General features: G+C 43.9%; 1 protein-coding gene across 11 annotated transcripts in view; it reads left to right on the top strand.

Moving 5' to 3' along the window:
• Nucleotides 1–22,363, top strand: part of DOCK3 (dedicator of cytokinesis 3) — a 292,500-nt gene that overhangs the window by 10,449 nt on the left and 259,688 nt on the right. For all 11 annotated transcript variants that reach the window (XM_077325925.1, XM_077325933.1, XM_077325924.1 and 8 more), the window contains exon 2: nt 19,319–19,402. In XM_077325925.1, the coding sequence (XP_077182040.1) occupies nt 19,319–19,402 (84 nt within the window). The remainder of the gene's footprint in view (nt 1–19,318; nt 19,403–22,363) is intronic.

The following is a 22,363-nucleotide window of genomic DNA, read 5'->3' as shown; positions in this document are numbered from 1 at the left end:
CCTGTCCCCTGAACACCTAGCCACAGTGATCCATGCAACGGTCACCTCCAGAATAGATTTCTGTAACTCGCTCTACGCGGGCCTTCCCTTGTCCTTTGTCCGGAAACTCCAGCTAGTGCAAAATGCAGCTGCCAGGGTCCTCACTGGTACACCTTGGAGGGCCCACATTCAGCCAGTGCTGAGGCAGCTGCACTGGTTGCCAATTGCTGCCCGGATCCGGTTCAAGGTTTTGGTTTTAACCTTCAAGGCTTTACGCGAGTTGGGACCCACATACCTGAGGGACCGCCTATCGCCCTATGCCCCCCGCAGAGCCTTACGTTCTGCGGGAGAAAATCTGCTGGTCGTTCCCGGCCCCAGGGAAGCACGCCTGGCCTCGACCAGGGCCAGGGCCTTTTCGGTCCTGGCCCCTACCTGGTGGAATGAGCTCCCGGGAGAGCTGCGGGCCCTGCGAGATCTTCCATCATTCCGCAGGGCCTGCAAGACGGAGCTCTTCCGCCAGGTTTACGGTTGAGGACGAGGCTAACATCTATGCCCCCCCCCAGGGACCCGGGACCCGGGACCTGGGATTGAGATTGGGGATTAGTACCATCAGTATCCCCTCTCCACCTGCTTGTAGTAGGAGGGGGAGGTTGATTAGCCTATCTTGCCAGGTTAGCTTGCTAACCGATAATGTTATATTGTAATTGTTGCTGAGGGTTTTTAATGGATTTTATTGGGGGTTTTAAGATGTTGTAACCCGTCACGAGCCGTAAGGGAGTGGCGGGCAATAAATCGAAAGATAATAATAATAATAATAATAATAATAATAATAATAATAATAATAATAATAATAATAATAATAATAATAATAATAATGAGTCTGCCATGAAAATGCTAGAGGGCGTCACCCCAAGGGTCAGAAATGACTTGGTGCTTGCACAGGGGATATCTTTACCTTTACCTTTTAATGACTATGAAGGGAACTTCTTCGATTCAGAATCAATACATAGACTACTGAGAGCACGCAAGTAGCAGTGTGTGGGAGGGTACTGTCTCCATGGTCTGCTTGTGGGAAACAACTGGTTGGCTAGTATTAGAAGCAGCATGTTGGCTGCGTGACTATGTGGGTTCCAGAAGGGGTCTGTGTATGCAAAGCAAAAGTATTTTCTAGAAATTTGCAACATTAGTGTATAATATACTATTATTCATCAAGCCTAAATTTCCTAGCCTTATCTTTGTTGAAATTGTGTAAATTCATTTATCTTAGATTCTGCTCTCTGAAAAGTAGGGAAAATAAATGTTACAATATAAACTATTGTGTAGTGCACACACTATTTCTTATCTAGATTTGTAAACAACAGTGGTATAGTGAATTTTATGCACTAAATATAGTTTTAGACATTGAATTAAACTCAATAACACAGATACAGACCTTTTAATTTGCACTAGGGGTGATCTGTTATGAGATCTGAATTGGCTTGTGTAAGTCATCTGAGCCAAGTGTATCATAAATTAGTGCAAGAAACATACTGATTTAATATTAACCTAGTATTAATTTGTATTAATCATTTTACTAGCATCACTTAATTAACCATGCTGAGTCAAGGGCAAAGGCAGGAATTAAATATTTTAATATATAAATAAATCCTATATTTTCTGTCTTTATTCTGGAACTTCGCTGCACCATCTTTTTAATAAACATATAAATTTTATATAGAATTTTGCTACCCCAGCATTTGTTTTTAAGTGTTGCAAAACATTTAATTTAAACTTTTACTTAAGGTTACTAGCTGCTCTGTCAATAGACTGAGGGGGGAGGTCAAATGGGCAGTTAGCAGGAAACATGAAAAGGTCTTTCCAGATTTTTATTCTGTTATAATTAAGCTACCATCCTAAGCACCTCTGCAGAAGATCCTTACTGAGAAGCATATGCCCTTCAAAAAAACAATTCCAGATGACCATGTGCCCCCCCCCTCTCAGCAGGGAGAGCAGATTCAGCTCCATTAGAGCTCAGCCTGCTGGTGATTCCTTTCTTGTTTCTGCATTTATCTCTCCAGACCTCCCTTTCTCCATCTGCACTAATGCCCTGCTTCTGACTGGATTCTTCTTCACTTTACCTGAACTAGAGAGCATCTCACTACCCCACTCACAAGCACTCCTGCCTGTCCTTTGAGGAGTGTATGCTCTTGTTGCACCATCACCAAGGAGACTGCATACCACCAAGGAGTAGCCCGAGTACTGGGGCAAGGGGTATCTTATTAGTTATGAACACTGTTGGCTTGTTTGACACCCCCCATATAAACTGTGGCGCAGGGTGGTAAGGCAGCAGAAATGCTGTCTGAAGCTGTCTGCCCATGAGGCTGGGAGTTCAATCCCAGTAGATTCCATCCTTCTGAGGTCGGTGAAATGAGTACCCAGCTTGCTGCTGGGGGGTAAACGGTAATGACTGGGGAAGGCACTGGCAAACCACCCCGTATTGAGTCTGCCATGAAAACGCTAGAGGGTGTCACCCCAAGGGTCAGGCATGACCTGATGCTTGCAACAGGGGATACCTTTATCTTTTTTAATATAAACTGATGATGGTGGAAAATGCCATCTATTAGCCACATTTAAACAGTAATTACACCCTTTAAATTGTATGTGTTATACAAAGAAAAGTATTTATTTATTTATTATATTTATATACCGCCCTCCCTGGAGGCTCAGGGCGTTTTACATAAAATGTAGAAATGATACATGAAACAATCCATAATTGATTGGAGGTGGGCAAATGTTGTCCCCATCATCAAGAAAGAGTGACAAGTGGAGTGCTCTGTCCTGGATCTGACCTGGGCCTGTGTTGTTCAACATATTTATAAATGATGATTTGGATAAGGGACTAAAGGGGGTACTTATTAAATTTGCAGACGATACTAAATTCGGAGGGATAGAAAACACAACAGAAGACCAAAGCAGAATACAGGATGATCTTGATAGGCTCGAGAAGTGGCCTAAAGTAAATAAAATGAAATTCAGTAGGGACAAATGTGAAATTCTGCATTTAGGTAGGAAAAACCAACACCAGTATAGGATGGGGGAGACCTCTTGGCAGTAGTAAATGCAAAAAGGATATTAGTAGTCCATACATTAAACATGAGTCAGCAGTGTGACTCAGTGGCTAAAAAGGCAAATGATATTTGGGGCTGTATCATTTGGGGAGTATCATTTATAGATCACGGGAGGTGATGGTACCACTTTACTCTGCTCTGGTTCGGCCTCATTTGAAGTGCATTTCAGTTTTGTCCTTCCCAGTTGAAAAGGGATGTAGACAAACTTGAGCGTGTCCAGAGGAGGGCAACAAAAATGGTAAGAGGTTTTGGAGACCAAGATGTATGAGAGAAGGTAGGGGGAGCTTGGTCTGTTTAGCCTGGAGAGGAGACAACTTCGAGGGGAACTGATAACCATCTTCACGTATTTAAAAGGCTGCCATGTAGAGGATGGAGCAGAGTTGTTCTCTCTTGCCCCGGAGGGATGGACCAGAACCAGTGGGATGAAATTAATTCAAAAGAAATTCCATCTAATCATCCGGAAGAAGTTCCTGACAGTTAGAGCGGTTTCTCAGTGGGACAGGCTTCCTTTGGAAGTGGTGGATTCTCCACCTTTGGAAATTTTTAAACAGAGGCTGGATAGCCATCTGATAGAGAGGCTGATTTTGTGAAGGTGCAAGGGGGTGGCAGGTTACAGTAGATCAGCGATTGGGATGTGAGTGTCCTGCAGAGTGGGAGTGAGTGTCCTGCAGGGTTGGACTAGATGACCCAGGATGTACCTTCCAACTCTATGATTCTAGGTGTTTTTACTGATTTAATTCAGACTGTATTTTAAATATGCTGTATTGACTGTACTGTTTTAATGTTGAAATGTTTTCATGGTTTGATGTTTGCCACCAGAAGACCCTATTTGGAGGTAGAAGTGGCAAAGAAATGTTTTAAATAAATATAAAAATATATTTGTTCAATAGACTCCTTTTGACTCCTTTATTTCTCTAAAATAAAATTTAAAAATGAAAGTGCTTATAGATCACCAATATTCTTACTGCAGTTACAACTACTACCACCACCACCTTTCCTGGCATGTAAAATATATACAGAATATATAATAAGACAACCAGGATAGAACCAGTCAGGTCTGAAGCTTCCGAAGCCTAATAGCTAACTGCAAGAATTTTGCCACCGTATTGATTATATAAGGATCCTGATTGGGGAGAAAAAGTGATCTTGTGATTATCGAAGAAACCATTCCATTTAAATGGAGCTACATTGAGGACTTCGGCCCAGATAGTACATAGGGCTGCATAGAAAAATAAGTTGTTCTTGTAGCCATATTATTCTTATGGACAATGTTTTTTCTTTTAAAAAACAGAATAAAGAGCAAGGGGAAAACATTTAAAATCCAGGAAATAAGGTTTATAAAATGAAAGAAAAAGAAAAAATACATAAAGACAAGACAAAATTATTACAGTAGTGGTGGATCTATGTCAAATTTTCTATAAACGTTTTCCAGATATCATCTATGGGTGCCTCGTAATATTTGGGAAACTGGCCAGGTGGGTGGGTCATGTACAGCCCCTGGCAAGTGTCCAGACTGAAATCCAGCTGAACCCTGATTGGGCCGGCCCCTACTGAGACTGCCCTCCATGGCCGGCTGCTCACCGCTCAGCCACGGTGCCCCATAGATGCACCTGGCCCCCAGAGCCTCTGCGTCTCTACCTCTCTACCGCTCCACCCAGGCAGTGGCGCCAGCGGAGCACAGCAGCCAGCTGCTGCGGCGAGGAGGGGCCCTCTGCAGTAGTGCCACCGAGGAGGCGCCCGCACTGCCATTGATGAGCTGCCTGTGGCAGAGAGCGCCACCATGCACCACTGCTGGCGAGGAGGCAGCAGCAGCGAACCCACTGCACCACCCAGCACAGCCACAAGGTGCCGCCAATGCCGGCTAATGGTCGCTGCCACTGCTGCGCAGTGCATGTGGGAGGAGCCACCATTCTCGGAAAGCCCTTCAAGGGGGCACTGCCACCCCCAATAATGAGGACACAGCAGGCCCACTGTCACCTTACAGGTGAGATGATAGCTCCCCAAAGCTGGCACAGCGCCCACCAGCCCAGAGGCTGAGGTGCCCCTGCCCCACCACAGTTGGGAGGGAGGTGTGCGACGGCCCAGGAGGACTCTCTGCGCCTCCGAAAGACTGTCTCCCTCCCCCCCTTTCTGATGCTAGCATCCATTGCATTTTTAGCCTGGGCTTTAAGATTAGTCTAAATATAAGTCCATACCTCTTTGACATCTATGAGTTCAGATGTAGATAGAATTGTAAGTTCCTCAATCCATTGATTTACTGGTGGTGGACATTTAATTTTTCCAATATGTAATATGTATCTTTAAGGTCCATTTATGTTGACTATCAGTTAACCTACATGAGACTGGCAGATAGTTCAAGAATCCTCAGAAATTAACATTCCAATACGTAACTGACATGCATAATAAGTCCCCCCCCCCAAACCAACTGATTGGACATGTCCAAAGCCTATGATTAGGTCTCTCCTTAAAATCCATAGACATAGCAGTTACAGTCTTTAAGGCTATCTTCCATTTCTTTGGTTAAAAAAGGGAGTCATCTACCTCCCTATTCCATTTATTTTGAAAACTCTCAAAGAACTTTCTTGAGAGCTTGTGGAACACTTGCCATCAACTTTAGGAATTCTTGGAGGACTGGAGAGTTGTCAGAAGACTGGAGGAGAACAAATATTATCCTAATCTTCAAAAAAAGGGAGGAGAGATGACCAGGGAAACTACAGACCAGTGAGTCTTACCTCAATTGCAGCGAAGATAATGGAGCAGATTTTAAAGGGGCGATCTGTAAACATCTAAAGGACAATTTGCTGATCCAGGGAAGTTAGCACGATTTGTCTCCAACAGGTTCTGCCAGACCAACCTGTTTTCCTTCCTTGACTGAGTGATGGGCTTATTAGATCACAGAAACTCAGTTGATGTTGTTTATTTGGATTTCAGTAAGGCTTTTGACAAGGTTCCCCATGATGTTCTGATGGGTAAACTGGGGGGTTGTAGACTGATTTTTTGGATGGTTAGGTGGATAGGAACTGGCTAGAAAATCACACCCAAGAGAAGTTGTCAGTGCTATTTCATTAGATTGGAGGGAGGTGAGCACTTAGGTGCCAAAGGTACTTGGTCCAGTACTTTTCAACATTTTTGTTGACTCATTAAATTTGCAGATGACACCAAATTGGGAGGAGTAGCAAACATCCCAGAAGATATAGAGTTCAACGAGATCTGAACATGCTGGAAAAGTGGGCAAATGAGAACAAGATTCAATTCAGTAAGGAGGAGTGCAGAGTTCTACATCTGGGTCACACAAATGAGATGCATGCATACTGGATGGGAGATACCTCTGGGTATCTGTGTGAGAATCTTGGGGTACTTGCTAAATGTAGTCTTGGACTGTATCTATAGAGGCATCACATCAAAATCACAAGATGTCAGAGTCCCATTGCATTCCACATTGGTCAGACCCCACCTGGAGGACTGTGTGCAGTTCTGGAGGCCTCACTTCTGGAGGCCTCACTTCACACACACACACACACCTTCCATAAGAAGGAGGAGTTTAGTGGAGTTGGCTGCTGATTCTTGCTGTTCCCTTTCTTCTTCCCAAGAAATGAGTTGGCCATGTCCAAGCGTTGCAGTGAAGGAGAGAATGTAAATGAGGGCTGGGAGACAGTTACTGCACCTAGATGCCACTTACCTGTAGGCCACTTGAGCAAGTGGCAAATAACACCAGCCATGACAGCACTGATGCTCTTTTTTGCCATCTGCAACTTTTTCATTCACTCTCTGGGTGGTTCTCCAGTCAGGGGCCTGCAGAACTAAGCTCCTTACAGCTCTGCCAGTACTGATGGGACCTAAATTAGCATGAAAGTCATGCTTTGTTGCCTCTTGTAGAGACTATGGTCTGGCTTCCCTGGGGATTTTTGTGGATGGAAGAGTTTTCTCTTTGCATAATAGAACCTCCCTGCCTCCCACTTCCTGCAGTGGCTGAAAAATCTCTTGAAATGTTGCTCCTAGGAATAAGACTCCCCATCCCCAGTAATAGCTTAGAGGTTTATCCCCAGCTCTGCAGTGTGTGTGTGTGTGGGGGGGGATGAATATTTACCACCTCTTCTGTTCACAGAAATCTCTCTGCTGCATCCAAAGTCCTGTGTTCATATATTAGTAGGCATACTGTGCATAAGGAAACAGTGCACTGTACGGGGCTAGAAGGCAATTTGCCCAATCCCCCAAGCCTAGGACTGGCTCTGATTTCCACAGAATGTTGACTTATATGTAGGCAGTATTGTCAACATTTTCTGCAGGATCCAATCCAAGTTCTTCATTCTACAATGTTATTTAGTTGACAAATTTATGATATATAGAGTTTATGTCAGGGGTAGTCAAACTGCAGCCCTCCAGATGTCCATGGACTACAATTCCCATGAGCACCTGCATTTGTTGGCCGGGGCTCATGGGAATTGTAGTTCATGGACATCTTCAGGGCTGCAGTTTGACTACCCCTGGTCTATGTAGTGATGTTTTGGTATGCAGAATTCCTAGTATTTATAATCAGAAATATTTAGACTTGTGTAGTTCAAAAAGTCCATTTGAGTTTTGCACCAGCTGTAGAACAGTGCTGTGATTGAGTGCCAGGGAGAGGGTTTGGCTAATATATCTACAGACTGATCCTAATGCATGTCCTAAAGTATTACAAGCTTTTTGTTTTTATCGCTTATGTTTCTGTACCCTGACCTATGACCGTACAATTAAATAAATAAAATTTTGAAACCACAAAAATTATTTTAAGATTGTCTATAAAATTATATATATATCCCCTCTCTTTTCCATTCTTTCAGTACTGCCAATTATAATACCCACTAATCTTTGGAATAGATAATCTGACTTCCTCTTTCTTTCCAATCATTACTTTATTAGATTCTCTGGGGTGTTTATTATGTCATATAAACCCACAGGTTAATTTCTGCAGTGAATTTATCTGTGAATTATTTATTTCAAAGTGTAGTTCATAAATAAAAATGAAATGTTTGGTAATATATTCATTTTTGATATGTGCGTTTGCTCCTAAACATAATAGTTTAAATAATTTCCAAAGGCTAGGATTTTTTTCAAGTTCTTCATACAGTTTCTTATAATTCACATTCTCTATAAATTCAGTATTCTGATAAATCAAGATATTTGATCAAAAGAGTTTTAATCCGATGAAAGGAAAGGAAATTTTACAAAGTATCCCACAGAAGTTTGTGAATTAAATAGATATGGAGAGATTAATTTCCAACCACCCAGATTTTTTAAAATATTGATTTTAGAACCCAGATACCTTATTATACTTGTGAATGGTTCTTATTAGTCTTAGTATTTAGTAGTGTTAATGTTGTAGCATCTGCATAAAATAAAATGTGTGATTCAATGGACCCAAAGTTGTTGTTTTGGTTGACCACTGGAGTGAGAAAATGACCCAGGTGGTTACCTGATTGCTCCCAGATGTCCTCTCTCAAGTGTTTGAGTCCAGATAGCATCTTGGTTTGCTGAGGGGTGGAGGGAGGGCAATGGAGACTGCAAGAGCAACCGTGAAAGAAGATTCAGAATGAATCCAATAAGACATTGGCAAAATGTACTTTGAAGTCAGCAACACCTTTGCATTACTGTTGCAACTGTACACTATAGGCCTGCAAAACCATTCTGGGATCTGGCCAGCTGGAGGAGATGGACTGCTCAGTGGCTCACTATGCCCTTTTTGCTCAGACTTTGCAGATAAATCTCCTGTATTCATTCCCATATGTATGTTAGCAGTGACAGGATCAGATGGTGCCAAGGTGGGTGCTGACTTGTGCAATTACTTGAGATACTAGATTGGGCCTGCCAGTTGGGTGGCATGGTAGCTGAGTTTAGCTGTACTCCAGGAAGAGCACTTCTGTCTTATTTTAACTTTTATTTTAATTATTCTTTTTAGTAGTAGTTTATATCAGAGAAGATTCATCTTATCTGAAGGTGATTAAACTCCATTTTTGAAAGTACCCGAACTGCCTGAGAGCATGCAGATACCTGGAAAAGAAGTTTTGGTTTAAGGAGAAAAATAATTGCAGTGTTTTGAAGAGTTGAAAGAGTATACATGGATATGAGGCTGTAAACCTCTTGGAAAGTTAGTATGTCAGAGCAAAATAAGGCAAAATAAAGCTTCAATTGAAACCTCTACATGCAGCAAAATTGATGAGAGCTATTTACTTACCATTTATATATACTGATATTATGGGGAATAAAAATGTACTCATATATGCTCTGGTTCTTCCTCCTAGCTAAAAGCTGCTAGGCAACTTAAGTTAGACAAAAAGAGGACTCCAGAGACTTGGTAGATATATTTTCATCCACAGATGCCAGACAAATATCACTGTAGTTTGAAGAACTCTCCTCAGTTGCTAGTGTTTTTTCACAGGGATAATTCTTTCTGTCTGGAGTCCTTTAGGGATAAATTGGAGAGTCTGTTAAATGAAAATGTTGGGTCAACAGCAGCTGCCTCCTGTGACAGAAACTGTTACTGATTTTATGGCAAAACAGTGCTTATTAACAGCCAAAACAGTAATACAAATTTATGAACAATTCTGTAAACAATAGAGTTGCTACTGTTAGCTTTTAAAATTGTCAAGCAGAAATATTTCGAGGAATTATTTCTGCAATTAAATCCTTGGCTTCCAATCCTAAGAGTAAAAGGCACATGGTCTGGCTGGTCCTGTTAAATCACAAAAGCAGACACCTGTGCCCTTGAGAGTTAGTCACAGCTGGGGCTGAAGAACTAGTTACACAAAACAATAATCAAATTTTAAAATTAAATCAGGCTACATTTCGTATCAATCTGATTTATGACAATACATAACTTCAGCAATCCTGCAGATTCATTAAGCCAACAACTTAAGCCAACTGTTAAAAATTGAGCCTCAGTTTGTTGATCTTCTATTAATTGGTTACCCACCATATTGGCTGTAAAGTATTATTGACTTTTAAATATCCTACTCTGCCATTTATGCTGTTTACATCATTCTACGGAGCAAGGGTGCGTGTGTGTGGAAGGGACTGCACATCCATGTGGATGGATGGTCCATCCATGGTGCATGTCCTTGACCAACCTATAGGCAGGTGGATGATCCTACTTCTGTGGCTCTGGGATGGTTTCAGGTGGTTGGGACCTGTCTTGGCACACATAGTGATGGTGTTAACCTTCATAGTAGCCATCAAGCAGGCAAGTAATTTGATGGAGTGATGCACATATTGACCATAGGGCCTTTTATTTTTGCTATTGACAGCTATGGTTGCCCAGTAGATGCTGCTATGTGCCTGGAACAGCCAGGATCCAGATAGTCATGTGAAGACTATTTTTGCTCAGCTGCACAGTATGCTATTTACAAAGCCTTAAACCAACAGTATAATTTCCACAGTGGTTCCTGCATGAGTCATCAGTGATTGGGGACCACCACCAGGACCAATCCATTAGCGGGCACCCATGGTATTTACATCTGTGTTCACTGCCATGGCAGTATGTCTTCCCCTGAGTTGACCCCCCATCCACTCTTGGGGGTGATGGTTGGGGGGGGTGGAGTTGGTTGTGATTTCTTCCGTCGCTATATCTTGGTCTTATATGGATTTGTATGGATTGATGTACATTTGATAGTGAGTTTTAGAGGTAATTTTTATTGGGGATTTTATGTACCTGTGTAACACGCCACAAGCCTTTTAGGGAGTGGTGGGCTAGAAATTTAATAATAATAATATTAATAAACTTATTTGACATGGTTCATGGGGTGGCCCTGCAGCTTCCATGTGGTCTGTGCTTCTGGCTGGGAGAATAGTTGTCTGCCCAACTCTTGCTGGGCAAAAACTCCACCTAACCCCACCCATTTTCTAAAAATACTTGGCAGGTGCCCGGAAATATGTCAGTGGACACAATAGCATCCATGGACACCATGTTGGGGACCCCTGCCCTAGGCTCGTCACAGAATTAGCTTGACCTAGTGCAGGGGTTGTCATACTGTGGTTCTCCAAATGTCCATCGACTACAATTTCCATGAGCCTCTGCCAGCATCTGAAGAGCCACAGTTTGGCCATCCCTGAACCCCATCAAATGTAGGTAGTGTTATCTCATCTTTTTCCCTAGGGATGGGCATGATGGGATGGAAACATAAAAATCCCAGCCCCCAAACTGAATCCTGAATCAAAACAAGCCCTATATGCCCCAAACGAAACCAGCCAGTTTACACAAAACATTGTGCAAACCTAAACTCACTATAACATTTAATTAAGCTAGATATTAAAATAATTAAAAGATAGAAAGCCTGTTAAAGGGCAGTTTCTACTATTAACACAGAGCCAGTTTGGTGTAGTGGTTAGGAGTGTGGACTTCCAATCTGGCGAGCTTAGTTCGATTCTGTGCTCCCCCATATGCAGTCAGCTGGGTGACCTTGGGCTCACCACAGCACTGATAAATCTTTTCTGACTGAACAGTAATATCAGGGCTCTCTCAGTCTCATCTACCTCACAGGGTGGCACATGTTGTGGGGAGAGGAAAGGGAAGGCTACAGTAAGGTGCTTTGAGACTAGGGTTGTGCAGGGAGGCCCCAATTTGGACCGTTTCGTATCCGAATCGGCCGATTCGGACCGATCTGAATCGATTCGGGGCCAATGCAAGTCAATGGAGGCCATTGACTTGCATTGGAAAGGCTCCCAAATCGATTCGGAGCTGTCCGAGTCGATTCGGTGCCAATGCAAGTCAATGGAGGCCATTGACTTGCATTGGAAGCCTCCCGAATCATTTCGGACGATTCGGGGCCAATGCAAGTCAATGTCTCCATTGACTTGCATTGGAAATCCATCCCCCTTCAGAACAAGGAAATTGGCAATTTACCTGCTGAAATCATTTATTTCTCACACTTTTGGGAGCCCCTAGGTCCCATCCCCTTGGTCCAATCTTCTTGAAACATGCAGGGGAGCTCTGGGGGGACTTCCCTCAGGGACTTCCCTGAAAGTTTCAGGAAGATTGCACCAGGGGGTCCCATCCTGGGGGCTCCCAAGGAACATTCCCCATAGAAGTCTATGGAGAAACATATTCAGCCTAAAGAATCTGACACTCCATTGTAACCAATGGAGCGGATAGGGGCACCCTCTTTGGGAGCCCCTAGGATTGGACCCCTTGGTCCAATCTTCTTGAAACTTTTAGGGAACTCAGGGAAGACCCTCCCTGGGCTTCCCAAGAAGTTTCAGGGGTGCAACTTACACCCCCTTCCCCCAACCCCCGGGGAAGGCAGGGGAAGGATTTCCAATGCAAGTCAATGGAGACATTGACTTGCATTGGCTCCAAACAGAGCAGGCCAGGAAAGGACTCTCTCTCCCAGGTTCAGGGGAACCTGTGGCTGGCAGCCTAAGCAGCCTCCAGGTGAGAACTGCAGAACCAATGTCCACTGAGTTCTCACCTGGGTTCTTCTGAAGAGCAGAGGGGGGCCCTGCACTGGCCTGTGGGGGGGGGGGAATATCCCTGCACCACTAGGAACACTAGTGGTTCAGGGATGTCAACCTCCAGGGGAGACCTGGAGATCCCCCCAGAAACCCCCAGTGAACCTGTAAAGCTTCACGGCGCCTACGCACTAACCCGGGAGAGCCTCAGAAAGCAAATGGAGGAGCTCAGAGGCGAATCTGGATGCTCCATCCATGCTGTGGACTCATCACTGGCTCTCCCATCCAGCCTCCCCCCTCTAACAAATACAAAGCAAGAGGAAGACTTGCTTTTCACAACCCAAAGGTGTATCAAAGCAGTTTCCAGTCACCTTTCCCTTCCTACGCTTGGGCCACTGCCCTCAAACACCACAAATCCAACCGCTCTACTCAGGCCACATCCTGAGAGAGCCCTGACAGAGCTGTTCTGGCAGCAACAAAAAGACAGATCCCCCCCCCCCAGAAGTCCACACACAGCGCAGTGGACACTGGTGGGGAATCCAACAGCCTAACAGGCCACTGCCTTCAACCACCTCTAATCCAACCGCTCTACTCAGGCCACATACTGAGAGAGCCCTGACAGAGCTGTTCTGGGAGAACAGCCCTGGCAGCAGCAAAAAGACAAATTGGCGTGTGCACAACAACAAACTCCTCCTGGGCATCCACTGAGAAATGCTCAGTTACTTCTTGGGTTTAACATGAGCTCTAAGGCTCACTTTGGGACTGGGAAAAGTTTTCCAAATGGGTGGCATGACTGAGGGACCCAGATTTAATCTCTGGTGATTGCAGAATTTCTGTGTGTGGGGTGGGGGAGCAATTTAGATTGGCTAGGGAACTGGTCCTGTCTGAATTTTTACCTTGGGTGAGCGTTTTTCATCTCCGCCACCCAGAACAGACTCAGAGAGGATGCAGTCACAGCAATTCTGTGCTCACCTCAGTTCTCCTCCAAGAATAGTTCTGGATGGCCAAGAGCCGGCAAGTTGACCTTGAGGAAGACCAATTGCTGGACTCTTTCGGGAGCCAGGTGGGAGCGATACTTGCAGACAGTGCTGCTTGCATGAGAAAATGCCCACTCGCTCTGGACACTCGTTGGCGGGGTAGACATGGGCCAGGCAGGAGAGGGCCAGCCAGACCGCTTCCATCCTGGCCCAGTATCTCAAGGGACAGGCGTTTTCGGACTCCTGGGGCTCACCGAGGTAAGCCCTCACTATCCCAGATGCACTGTCCTCCCTCGGGCACCCGCTGCCCTCAAGAGAAGGAGTGGGCTGGAGGAACCCCAGCAAGAAGTTGCCCTGCTCAGCTCAGTCTTCTCGCTGGGGTGGCCCACAGTGGCTGATGTGCCAGCAGAGGCGGGGGGGGGAGGAGCAGCGGACATGCTGGCTCCTTCCTCCCCTGCCTGGCCTGACACCTCAGCCTCCTTGGACTTCCACCAGGCAAGCCTCTGAATGAGCAGCTCGCGCCATTCAGGAAGGCCCCTCTCCCTCTCTGCTAAGCTGCCCTTGATGCGCGTATCACACATGGCGGTGAACCTGTATGTCACAGACTTGCAGAGGGGTTCAAAGTGGCTGTCAAGCCCTCTCAGAAGCCTCCTAACAAGCGCGCGCATGGCTGGTACAGTGTCTGCACGTCCTCGAGCCGGGTCCAGGAAGGGGGCCAGCACCACACGGGCCTTGTGGACCATGGGTACGACCAGACCCAAACTCGCCATGTCAGACGAGAGCATCTCCGTGAAAGTCTTGAAGGGCCCAAGCACTTCCACGGTCTGAGAAATGAATTCCCACTCTCGGTGGGTGAGCCACTCCCCAGGCATAAACATCCTCGTCTCCTGGACAAGGGCGTCTAAGGCTCTCCTCTGCTCCACCAAGCGCTCAAGCGTGGCGCGGGTGGATTTCCAGCGCGTGCTGACGTCTCTGATAAGGCAGTGCTGCAGCACGCCCATCAGGACCTGCCTTCTCTCCAGCCTCGAGACGTCGTACGAGCTGTGAGAGAAATGCGCCACGAGGTGGAGGTCCCAGGTAGACTCTCCAGCCCCGTGCTGGTAGGTTGTGCCTGTGCAGGCACCCCACTGCCAGCCTGTCTCTCCCCCTGAAGCAGGACAGCCTGGTGGTGCCTCTTCAGGTGGTTCATGAGGCCGCTAGTCATGTAGTGACGCTCTTGCCTTCCACAACTAACCCTCTGCCTACAGAGCTGACACTGTGCTAGGTGGGTTCCCTCCACTGTCTGGAAGTAATTCCAGACTTTGGAGCCTTTGGATGACGCAGGCTGGCTTGCAGACTGCAAAGTCCTCTGAGCTGCCTCCTGTGAGGAGTTCGGGCCGGACACACTGTGTCCTGAGGTGGGGACAGAAGGAGGTGAGAGAGGTGGAAGGGGTCGAGATGGTGGGGCAGGGGGTGCCACCTCCATCTCTCCCTCTTGCACCACCTCTACCATCTGCTCCTGTTCCCCCCCCCCAACTGAAGCCTGCTGGATCCTGGAGGAGAAAGGGGAGTAGACTGGCGGGCCAGTCCCTCACCCATCTCCTCCAGGGCTCTCTGCACCCCCGAGGTGATGCCTGGGGAGATGAAGGACAAGTCACTCATGTCCCCAAGGCTCACCCCTTGGGAGAGATCAGGCAACTCCTCCTGACGCCCCCATGCCTCGCTAGCAAAAGGAGCGACACGAGGGGCTGCCTGATCAGCAGGCCCCGCAGAAGTACCAGCAAAGACCCCTGCCTGATGCACCTTAGAAGGGGGCGCCCCAGCAGTCGCCTCAATAAAGAGACCCTTGCGGACACTCTTTATTGCACCACTCCGGCCAGAGGTCAGAGTGGTGGAAGGTCGACCCAAGACAGGCCTCTTCTCAGGTGGGGGGAAGGACGCTTCCTTCCCCCTCTCACTCCCCTCCACCCCTCTAGTTTTCTGTAGGGCCTTTTCCCCAGGGCCCCTAGCCTGACCTTCTTTCTTCCCACTCATGTTCCCTTGGACAAACTTTTCCTACTAACTGTCTGTAATCTAAGAGACAGGGAAATTTGAGGCCCTACCACTAATTGTCCTAACACCTTTTTCCAAATAAACCTTGAAACTTATAAAACCCTCCCACCAGCTACCTGTTTAGTTTTTTTAGACCCTAAGCTGACCTAACTTCTATGGAGTTTTCCTGTTCTCTCTCTCTCTCTCTCTCTCTTTTGTTAAACTAAAGGAACCTGTCTGGTCCTAGCTAAGTTTAACTGGCCCTACCTAACCTACAGCAGGGAAAAATTAGAAAAAAAAATCTTTTTAGACTTTTAAAGTGTTTTAAACTACCTGAGTGTTACTAGCTAGAAGGAAGGTTGGAGCAGATTTGTGCACCGAGCCCCCACCTGATCTGCTAAGAAGAACCCCTAAACCTGTTGGCCTCTAAATCAATTCCTGTCTCTACCAGGAAAGCTGGCCTTCAATAAGGCACAGCCCCTGCTGGTTTAAAGTTTTTTATATTAAGAAAGTACTACTATTTTAACCTAAAAGCCAAATCACTGTTCTCTTATAAAAATCCTATCTGGCTACTTAGGAAAGAAACTATCTATTCTAAAAAATTATTTGCACTTTATAATTTCTCCTAACACTATGGATTTTACTGCCTATTTAAAGGGTCACTAATTGGGCACCCCAAGAAGAACGCAGCAATTCCCCCCAGGAAGGAAACAAACAATCTCTAAAACACCAACCAGCTGCCAGCCACCCAGGGCACTCCCCCAAAGGTGGCAACCAAGCAAAAGTGGCCCTGCAAGGCCCAAACTGCCAAACCAAGCCTAGCCTAGCCTAGGCCAACCAAACAGTTTCTACAAACAAACAACCAGCAGCCACCCCAAAGGTGGCTACCAAGAAAAACTTGCCCTGCAGGGCCCTAACCAAACAAGCTAACTCTACCTAGGCTAACCAAAGAGACAGCTTCAACAAACAAGCAGCAGCCATCCAGGGCACTCCCCCAAAGGTGGCTGGCAAAACCTGGCCGTGCAAGGCCCTAAGCTAAACCAACCTAAGAACAAACACAACCCCCCTAAACTGAAACTAGCCCCCCACCAAAAAACACCTACAACTATCAAACAACCAGCTGCCACCCAGGGCACGAAGCCCAAAGTTGGCAACTGAGGAAACCCGCTAAAAAGAAAACAAAACAATCAAACAACCCCCCCCCAAAAAACAACAACAACCAGAAACAGAACAACTTCAAACCCCCACCCCCAAAATAGATAATAATAAATAATAAATAATTAAAACACAAACAATAAACTTAAACACACTAAAAAGCAAATATAGTTCCCTAACCCCCCCACCTCCAGGCCCCCACCCCCAGAAACCCAAAGGCACATTAAACTTTTGAAAAGAGGAGGGAGAGAGAGGGAGAAGAGGGAGGGGAAAAAGAGAAAAATAGGAAAGAAGAGAGAAAAAAACCCTAAAACAAACTTTTGCAGGCAGGCAAGCGGCTCTACCAAGCAGGGAGCTTAGGAGCAGCACAGCCAGCCAGACAGAGCTCAAAGTGAGCTCCAGCAAGTAGCCCCTTGCTTTAAGTAGCCTCCTCCTGGGCAGGCTACAAAGCAAGGGGATTTAAAAAATAAAAACCCTTCTGTGAGTGGCCAGAATGCCTGAGCTGAAAAGCTACAGGCATTCTGGTTGGCCACTCACTCCCCCCCTCCCCCCCGCTGCCATTTTAGGTGGCAAAAAGTAAAGTAAAAAAAAAAAAAGGCAGCCAGAGAGTCTTCAGGCAACGGCTGCCTGAAGCCTCCAACTCAGTCGAATCGATTTGGTCCTGAATTGATTCGGCAGTCCGAATCGCCGAATCTCAGCGATTTGGACCGCTAGAGGGAGCCAGAGGGCCCATTTGGACCGTTTCCTGCTCGGAAACGTCCGAATCGGCCCCGATTCGGGTGATTCGGGCGTTTCGGGCGTTTCCGAACCCGAATCGCCCATCCCCATTTGAGACTCCCTTCGGGTAGAGAAACACAGCATATAAGAACCAACCGTCTTCTTCTTCTTAAAATCATGTCAGTATTTTAGCAACTGAATCACACTGCTAACATGTTTAGCTTGTGATCTGTTGAAATTTTTAAAAACTTTTTCCTAAGGGTCCAATTTTAAAGTATCACAAGAAAGCTGATTTATTATGTAAATAATGACTTCTAATAGGTACAGTATAATAGGCCTTAACAAATCTTCTATGACTTTAGGAGCCAACTTGAAATTTAGGACTCAAATTTATTTTTGTTTTAATGATTATATTCTAATTATTGCTAAAAGCCTAATTCTAATATCTTAATAGTTGCTCATAATTTTATTAGTTTTCACAGAACCACTTCTGTGCGAAGACCATCACTTTGGTTTTTTCGAAGGTGATTGATAGATGTTAGGTTTTTAAATGTGCATGTCTAGATGGAATAGAATTTGTTAAAGCTTTAATAAAGTAAGGGTTTGATTCTTACTATCAAAGCCCTAAATGGTCTGGGACCCTTGTATCTACAAGATCGCCTCTTCTCATATATCCCCTGATATATGAGCCCTGAATAAGGAAAACTAGCCCTGAATAAGGAAAACTAGCCTTGACCAGGGCTAGCTTTTTTGGACTTGGCTTCAATCTGGTAGAATGCTCTTTCTGATGAGATCAGTGTCCTCCAGGACTTTAAACAGGTCTGGAAGACAGAACTATTCCACCAGACCTATAGTTGAGGTCATGAAATAAGATAAAATAGATGCTGGTTTCCCTATGTGGAAATCCATCCACCTAAAGCAGTTTTTCTCAACCTTTTTATTGTTCAGATACCCCTGAAACACTCCAAGAGACTCTAGAAGTTGTGCCATCATGCAGAATATGGTTGAGAAGCACAGCTGTGTACACGTCCACCAGGACCCCCTACAGGCTCATCATTGGCCGTTTTGGTGGGGGTCAACATGACCATATATGGTCATATCATCTGATAAATACATTAAAAATTAATCAACCCCCACCCATTTGGGAAATCTTCCAGGGCCATCATGAAACTCTGCCCTAAAAGAAAACTTCAACATAGTGTTCACCACCACGATGCACTTAATTGAATAAAAAGCGACTTAAAGATTTTAAAACCTAAATTTAATCTGATTTCTGATTTTACTATATGATTATTTTTATATAAATCTGTATTGATTGTTTTAAACTCTATTATTATCTGAGCCATTTAGTGGAGGACAGTTTATAAAAATAAAATAATAATAATTATTATTATTACTGCTGTTCAATTGTGTGTGACATCTCATTGGAACAGTCTGAACTGTTGCTTTAATTAATCAACCAACAATGTATGGAGTAATGTTGTTTACATATTATTTTTATTTATTCATTTGATTTCTATACCACCCTTCCATATGTCTCAGAGCGGTTTACATACAACATACAATATACAACATACAAATTAATATTACTTATTAATAAATAATTAAAAGAATTTCAAAGTGTCATACAACAAAATTCTGATGTGAAATGACAAAGAAGACTTCTACTTCCACTGAGAATTTATGAGACATGCTGCAGTAAAAACACTGCTGAAACTAGGTACCACAATTAAACTTTTAGGTATTGTGGTGACCTGATTTGTTGAGTCTTGCATTATCCTTACCATTTTTGTCTTTTCATAAACAGCTGGTGATTTATATAACTTTAGCTTTCTTTTTGTTTTTATGCATATACAGTAGGATAAGTTTACAGGTTGTTTTACATTCAGTTTTTATGTAACTTTTATGAATTGGATATATTCTCTGACTTTTTAATTTGATATTTTCCTCTAGTTATATGCAGCTTCCGAGGGACTGTGGTACAAGGCTTGGCACTAGAACTAGGAGAAACTGTCCAAATTCTGGAAAAATGTGAAGGTGAGTATGATGTACTGAGATTTGTTTTTTTGGGGGTATGGTTTTTACCAACTTTTTGAGTCCTCCCCCTTACACTTACTTTGCTATTTGGAACGTTTCAATCTAGTAGTAACATCTGTGTGGTGGCATGAGTGCATGAATAGGTTATTTCAGTGTTCTCTAAAATTATCTGTTTTTCCATTGGAAATAAAATAGGGAAAGATCTCTTTTTCAGGCTTTCACATATAGGCTGCAAACTGTTCAGATATTATCAGCATCTTTAATGTAGCATTGAACTGTTCACAAATATTCATAAAGTAATTGATGGATGAAATTATGTGTGGTATGATTATTTTTATTTAATCATGCAACATTAGACGATAGTAATTTCTGTACACACTGTATGTGTTTCAGGACATTCTTAGGGTTTAAATATGACTAATTTTGTCATTAATATAACATGATGTATATTATGATAGAACCAAACTGAAAAATTCAGTATTTTCATTAATATAAAGTTTACCTTATGATGGTAGTCCTATTGTAGCTCTTTGAGCCTGTGTCTGTCAAAGCAAACTCATTCATTTACTAAAAAAAATTATATCTGTTTTCAGCTTCTGTTTTTTCCTGCCTTGCATATGGCAAAAACTAAGGCACCATATATACTTGCATATAAGCTGGCCTGCATATAAGCCAAGGCACCTCATTTTACCACAAAATCTGTATGAAGTTATTGACTTGCATATAAGCCAAGGGTGGGAAATGCTCCATCATCACAGGCTCTCCCATCCAGTCTCCCCCCCAACAAATACAGAAAAGTCAATAGCTGCTGGTTTTTGTACCCCGCTTTTCATTAACCAAAGGAGTCTCAAAGCAGTTTACAATTGCATTCCCTTACTCTCTTGATGCCAGACACCCCGAGAGAGCTCTGACCGAACTAGCAGGAAAACCAAACAGTGCCCCCTAGGCCAGCAAACCAGAGCAGAACAACAGTACCCAAAGTTGGCAACTTACTACAAGTACAACAGCTACCAAACTGGGAGAATGGACTACTCTAACTACAGCTACAGTGCCCCCCAGAACAAAACACTGGAAGAAAGAACTGTAAAATCAACTTTTAAAAGAAACACAAACCCAAGAAGAAAAGGCAAGCTGCCCCTCAGATAAAAGAACAAAGAAGCACTAGGAGAAAAAAACAATAAACCCCAAAGCACCCCAAAACCCTTCCCACCCTCACTGCGGGAGGGCGGGGAGAGGGAATCAGGGCCAGGCCGCGCATTGCGCGGGCGCGGCATGATGCGCGGTCCTGGCCCGCGCGGGCGCGGCCCGATGCCCTGCCGGTCCCCAGCCTCAGAAAGGTTGGGGACCACTGTGTTAAATGATAGTTTTATTTGCTAATGTATAAATTATGTATTTTATATTGCTGAAGTAGTAAACTAAATAATTTTGATAAATAAAAAGTGCTGCATATATTTCGGTTTTCCCCAAAGTTTCTAGATTCCCCTCCCCCTGAAAAATGCTTCCCCCCATGGAATCATAATTTCCTGAATTTTACATCTAATCTTATGCGTACTTACTGTTCAAGGGGAGTGCCATTAAATAAGCACATGTACAGGGATAGGGAAGAAATATTAATTTAATTGTTGCTTGGATTCTGTTTGAGAAGATCAAGGAGAAAGAACAGTGGTAGCTACTGCTGCCTGAATTTAGCCTCATTTCATATTGATAAACCTTGTTATAGTTCAGCGCCAGTGCCCCACATGGAAGCACAACCATGGGGGTATGGGATTTTTCCAGCTCTACATGCATAACTCTGGGGGGGGGGTAGAGTAAAAAGAGGCTTGTAGCTTGGCATTATAAGGTGTAACCATTTGGCCTTCTGTAAATGTAGAAGTTATCTATGATCATATTTCTTAATTCCATTAACATCTGCTTCTGCTTTTCTTGAAAGATCTTTCCCTCTAGCACCCCTCATCATACATCACTTTTCTCTGGCTGCAGTGAAAGTCATGAACTAAAAGGAAGTTCAAATTTCTCTTGTTTCCCCTATTACTTATTCCTTTTCTCTATAAAGCTGAACAGAGAAGAGGATGTCAAAATGGAAGATAAATGCATAAAGATCTATTTAATGATTCCTGATCTTGGCTAACACCTAAACCAGAAAAGCAGATACTTTGTGATGCCTTATCAGGAGAAGCTTCCATGTCCCTAGGTTTGTTCTACTGCATCCTCTTGAAGTCCCTTCCTCCAACATACATTTTAATCTGTAGGTAGAAAAGGAAACAGAATCTGCTTTTGTTTTCCAGTAGGAAGGGAGAAGCTAGTGCTCACCGGTAACCCTGTTGTACCCTATTGGAGATGTTATCGCTCAACCCCCCTTCCCCAGGGAAAAGAGGGATCCCACAGATGGGGAACCTATATTGTAATTAATCATTTGGGAACTTTGATGATTCAAATGCTTGCTAAAACCTAATCTAACCTAGTTTCTGTAAGAGTGACTGTAGCATTATTGGAAGTAATCCACTCAGAAAGGGGGTCAGCATGTTTATTAACCATCTGTCTAGAAATATGTGAACCTTGACCTCATTATCTTCTGGTAACGGTGTTTCATAAATATATTTTCCAAAAAGTTAACCTGAAAAAGCTAGCCACATTAATTACTGAAGTATGTTACATTTTTGGTAGTCACATGCTGTATTTTCCGGTAACACATCACCTTATAAATTCTTCTAAATTCCTGAAAAAAATTAAATGAGGTCTAGTAGGGTCAATGATTAACAGAGCATGTTGATATTTCTCCTCCTATTTCCCCTATATGCAGTTTACTTATATAGTAAAATTTCATAAAATATATTTACTTTATTGCATTTTAAAGCCCCTACAAAAATTTTATAAATACATTTCATAATCTGTTAAACTGAATCTAAAAGTTTTTTCTTTAGGTGTAAATGATTTCTGCCAGAATTTTTGCTGTTTTTGCTG

Source organism: Paroedura picta, chromosome 3 (genome assembly GCF_049243985.1).
Source record: "Paroedura picta isolate Pp20150507F chromosome 3, Ppicta_v3.0, whole genome shotgun sequence".
Lineage (NCBI taxonomy): Eukaryota > Metazoa > Chordata > Lepidosauria > Squamata > Gekkonidae > Paroedura > Paroedura picta.
This window is presented reverse-complemented; position numbering and strand designations above follow the sequence as displayed.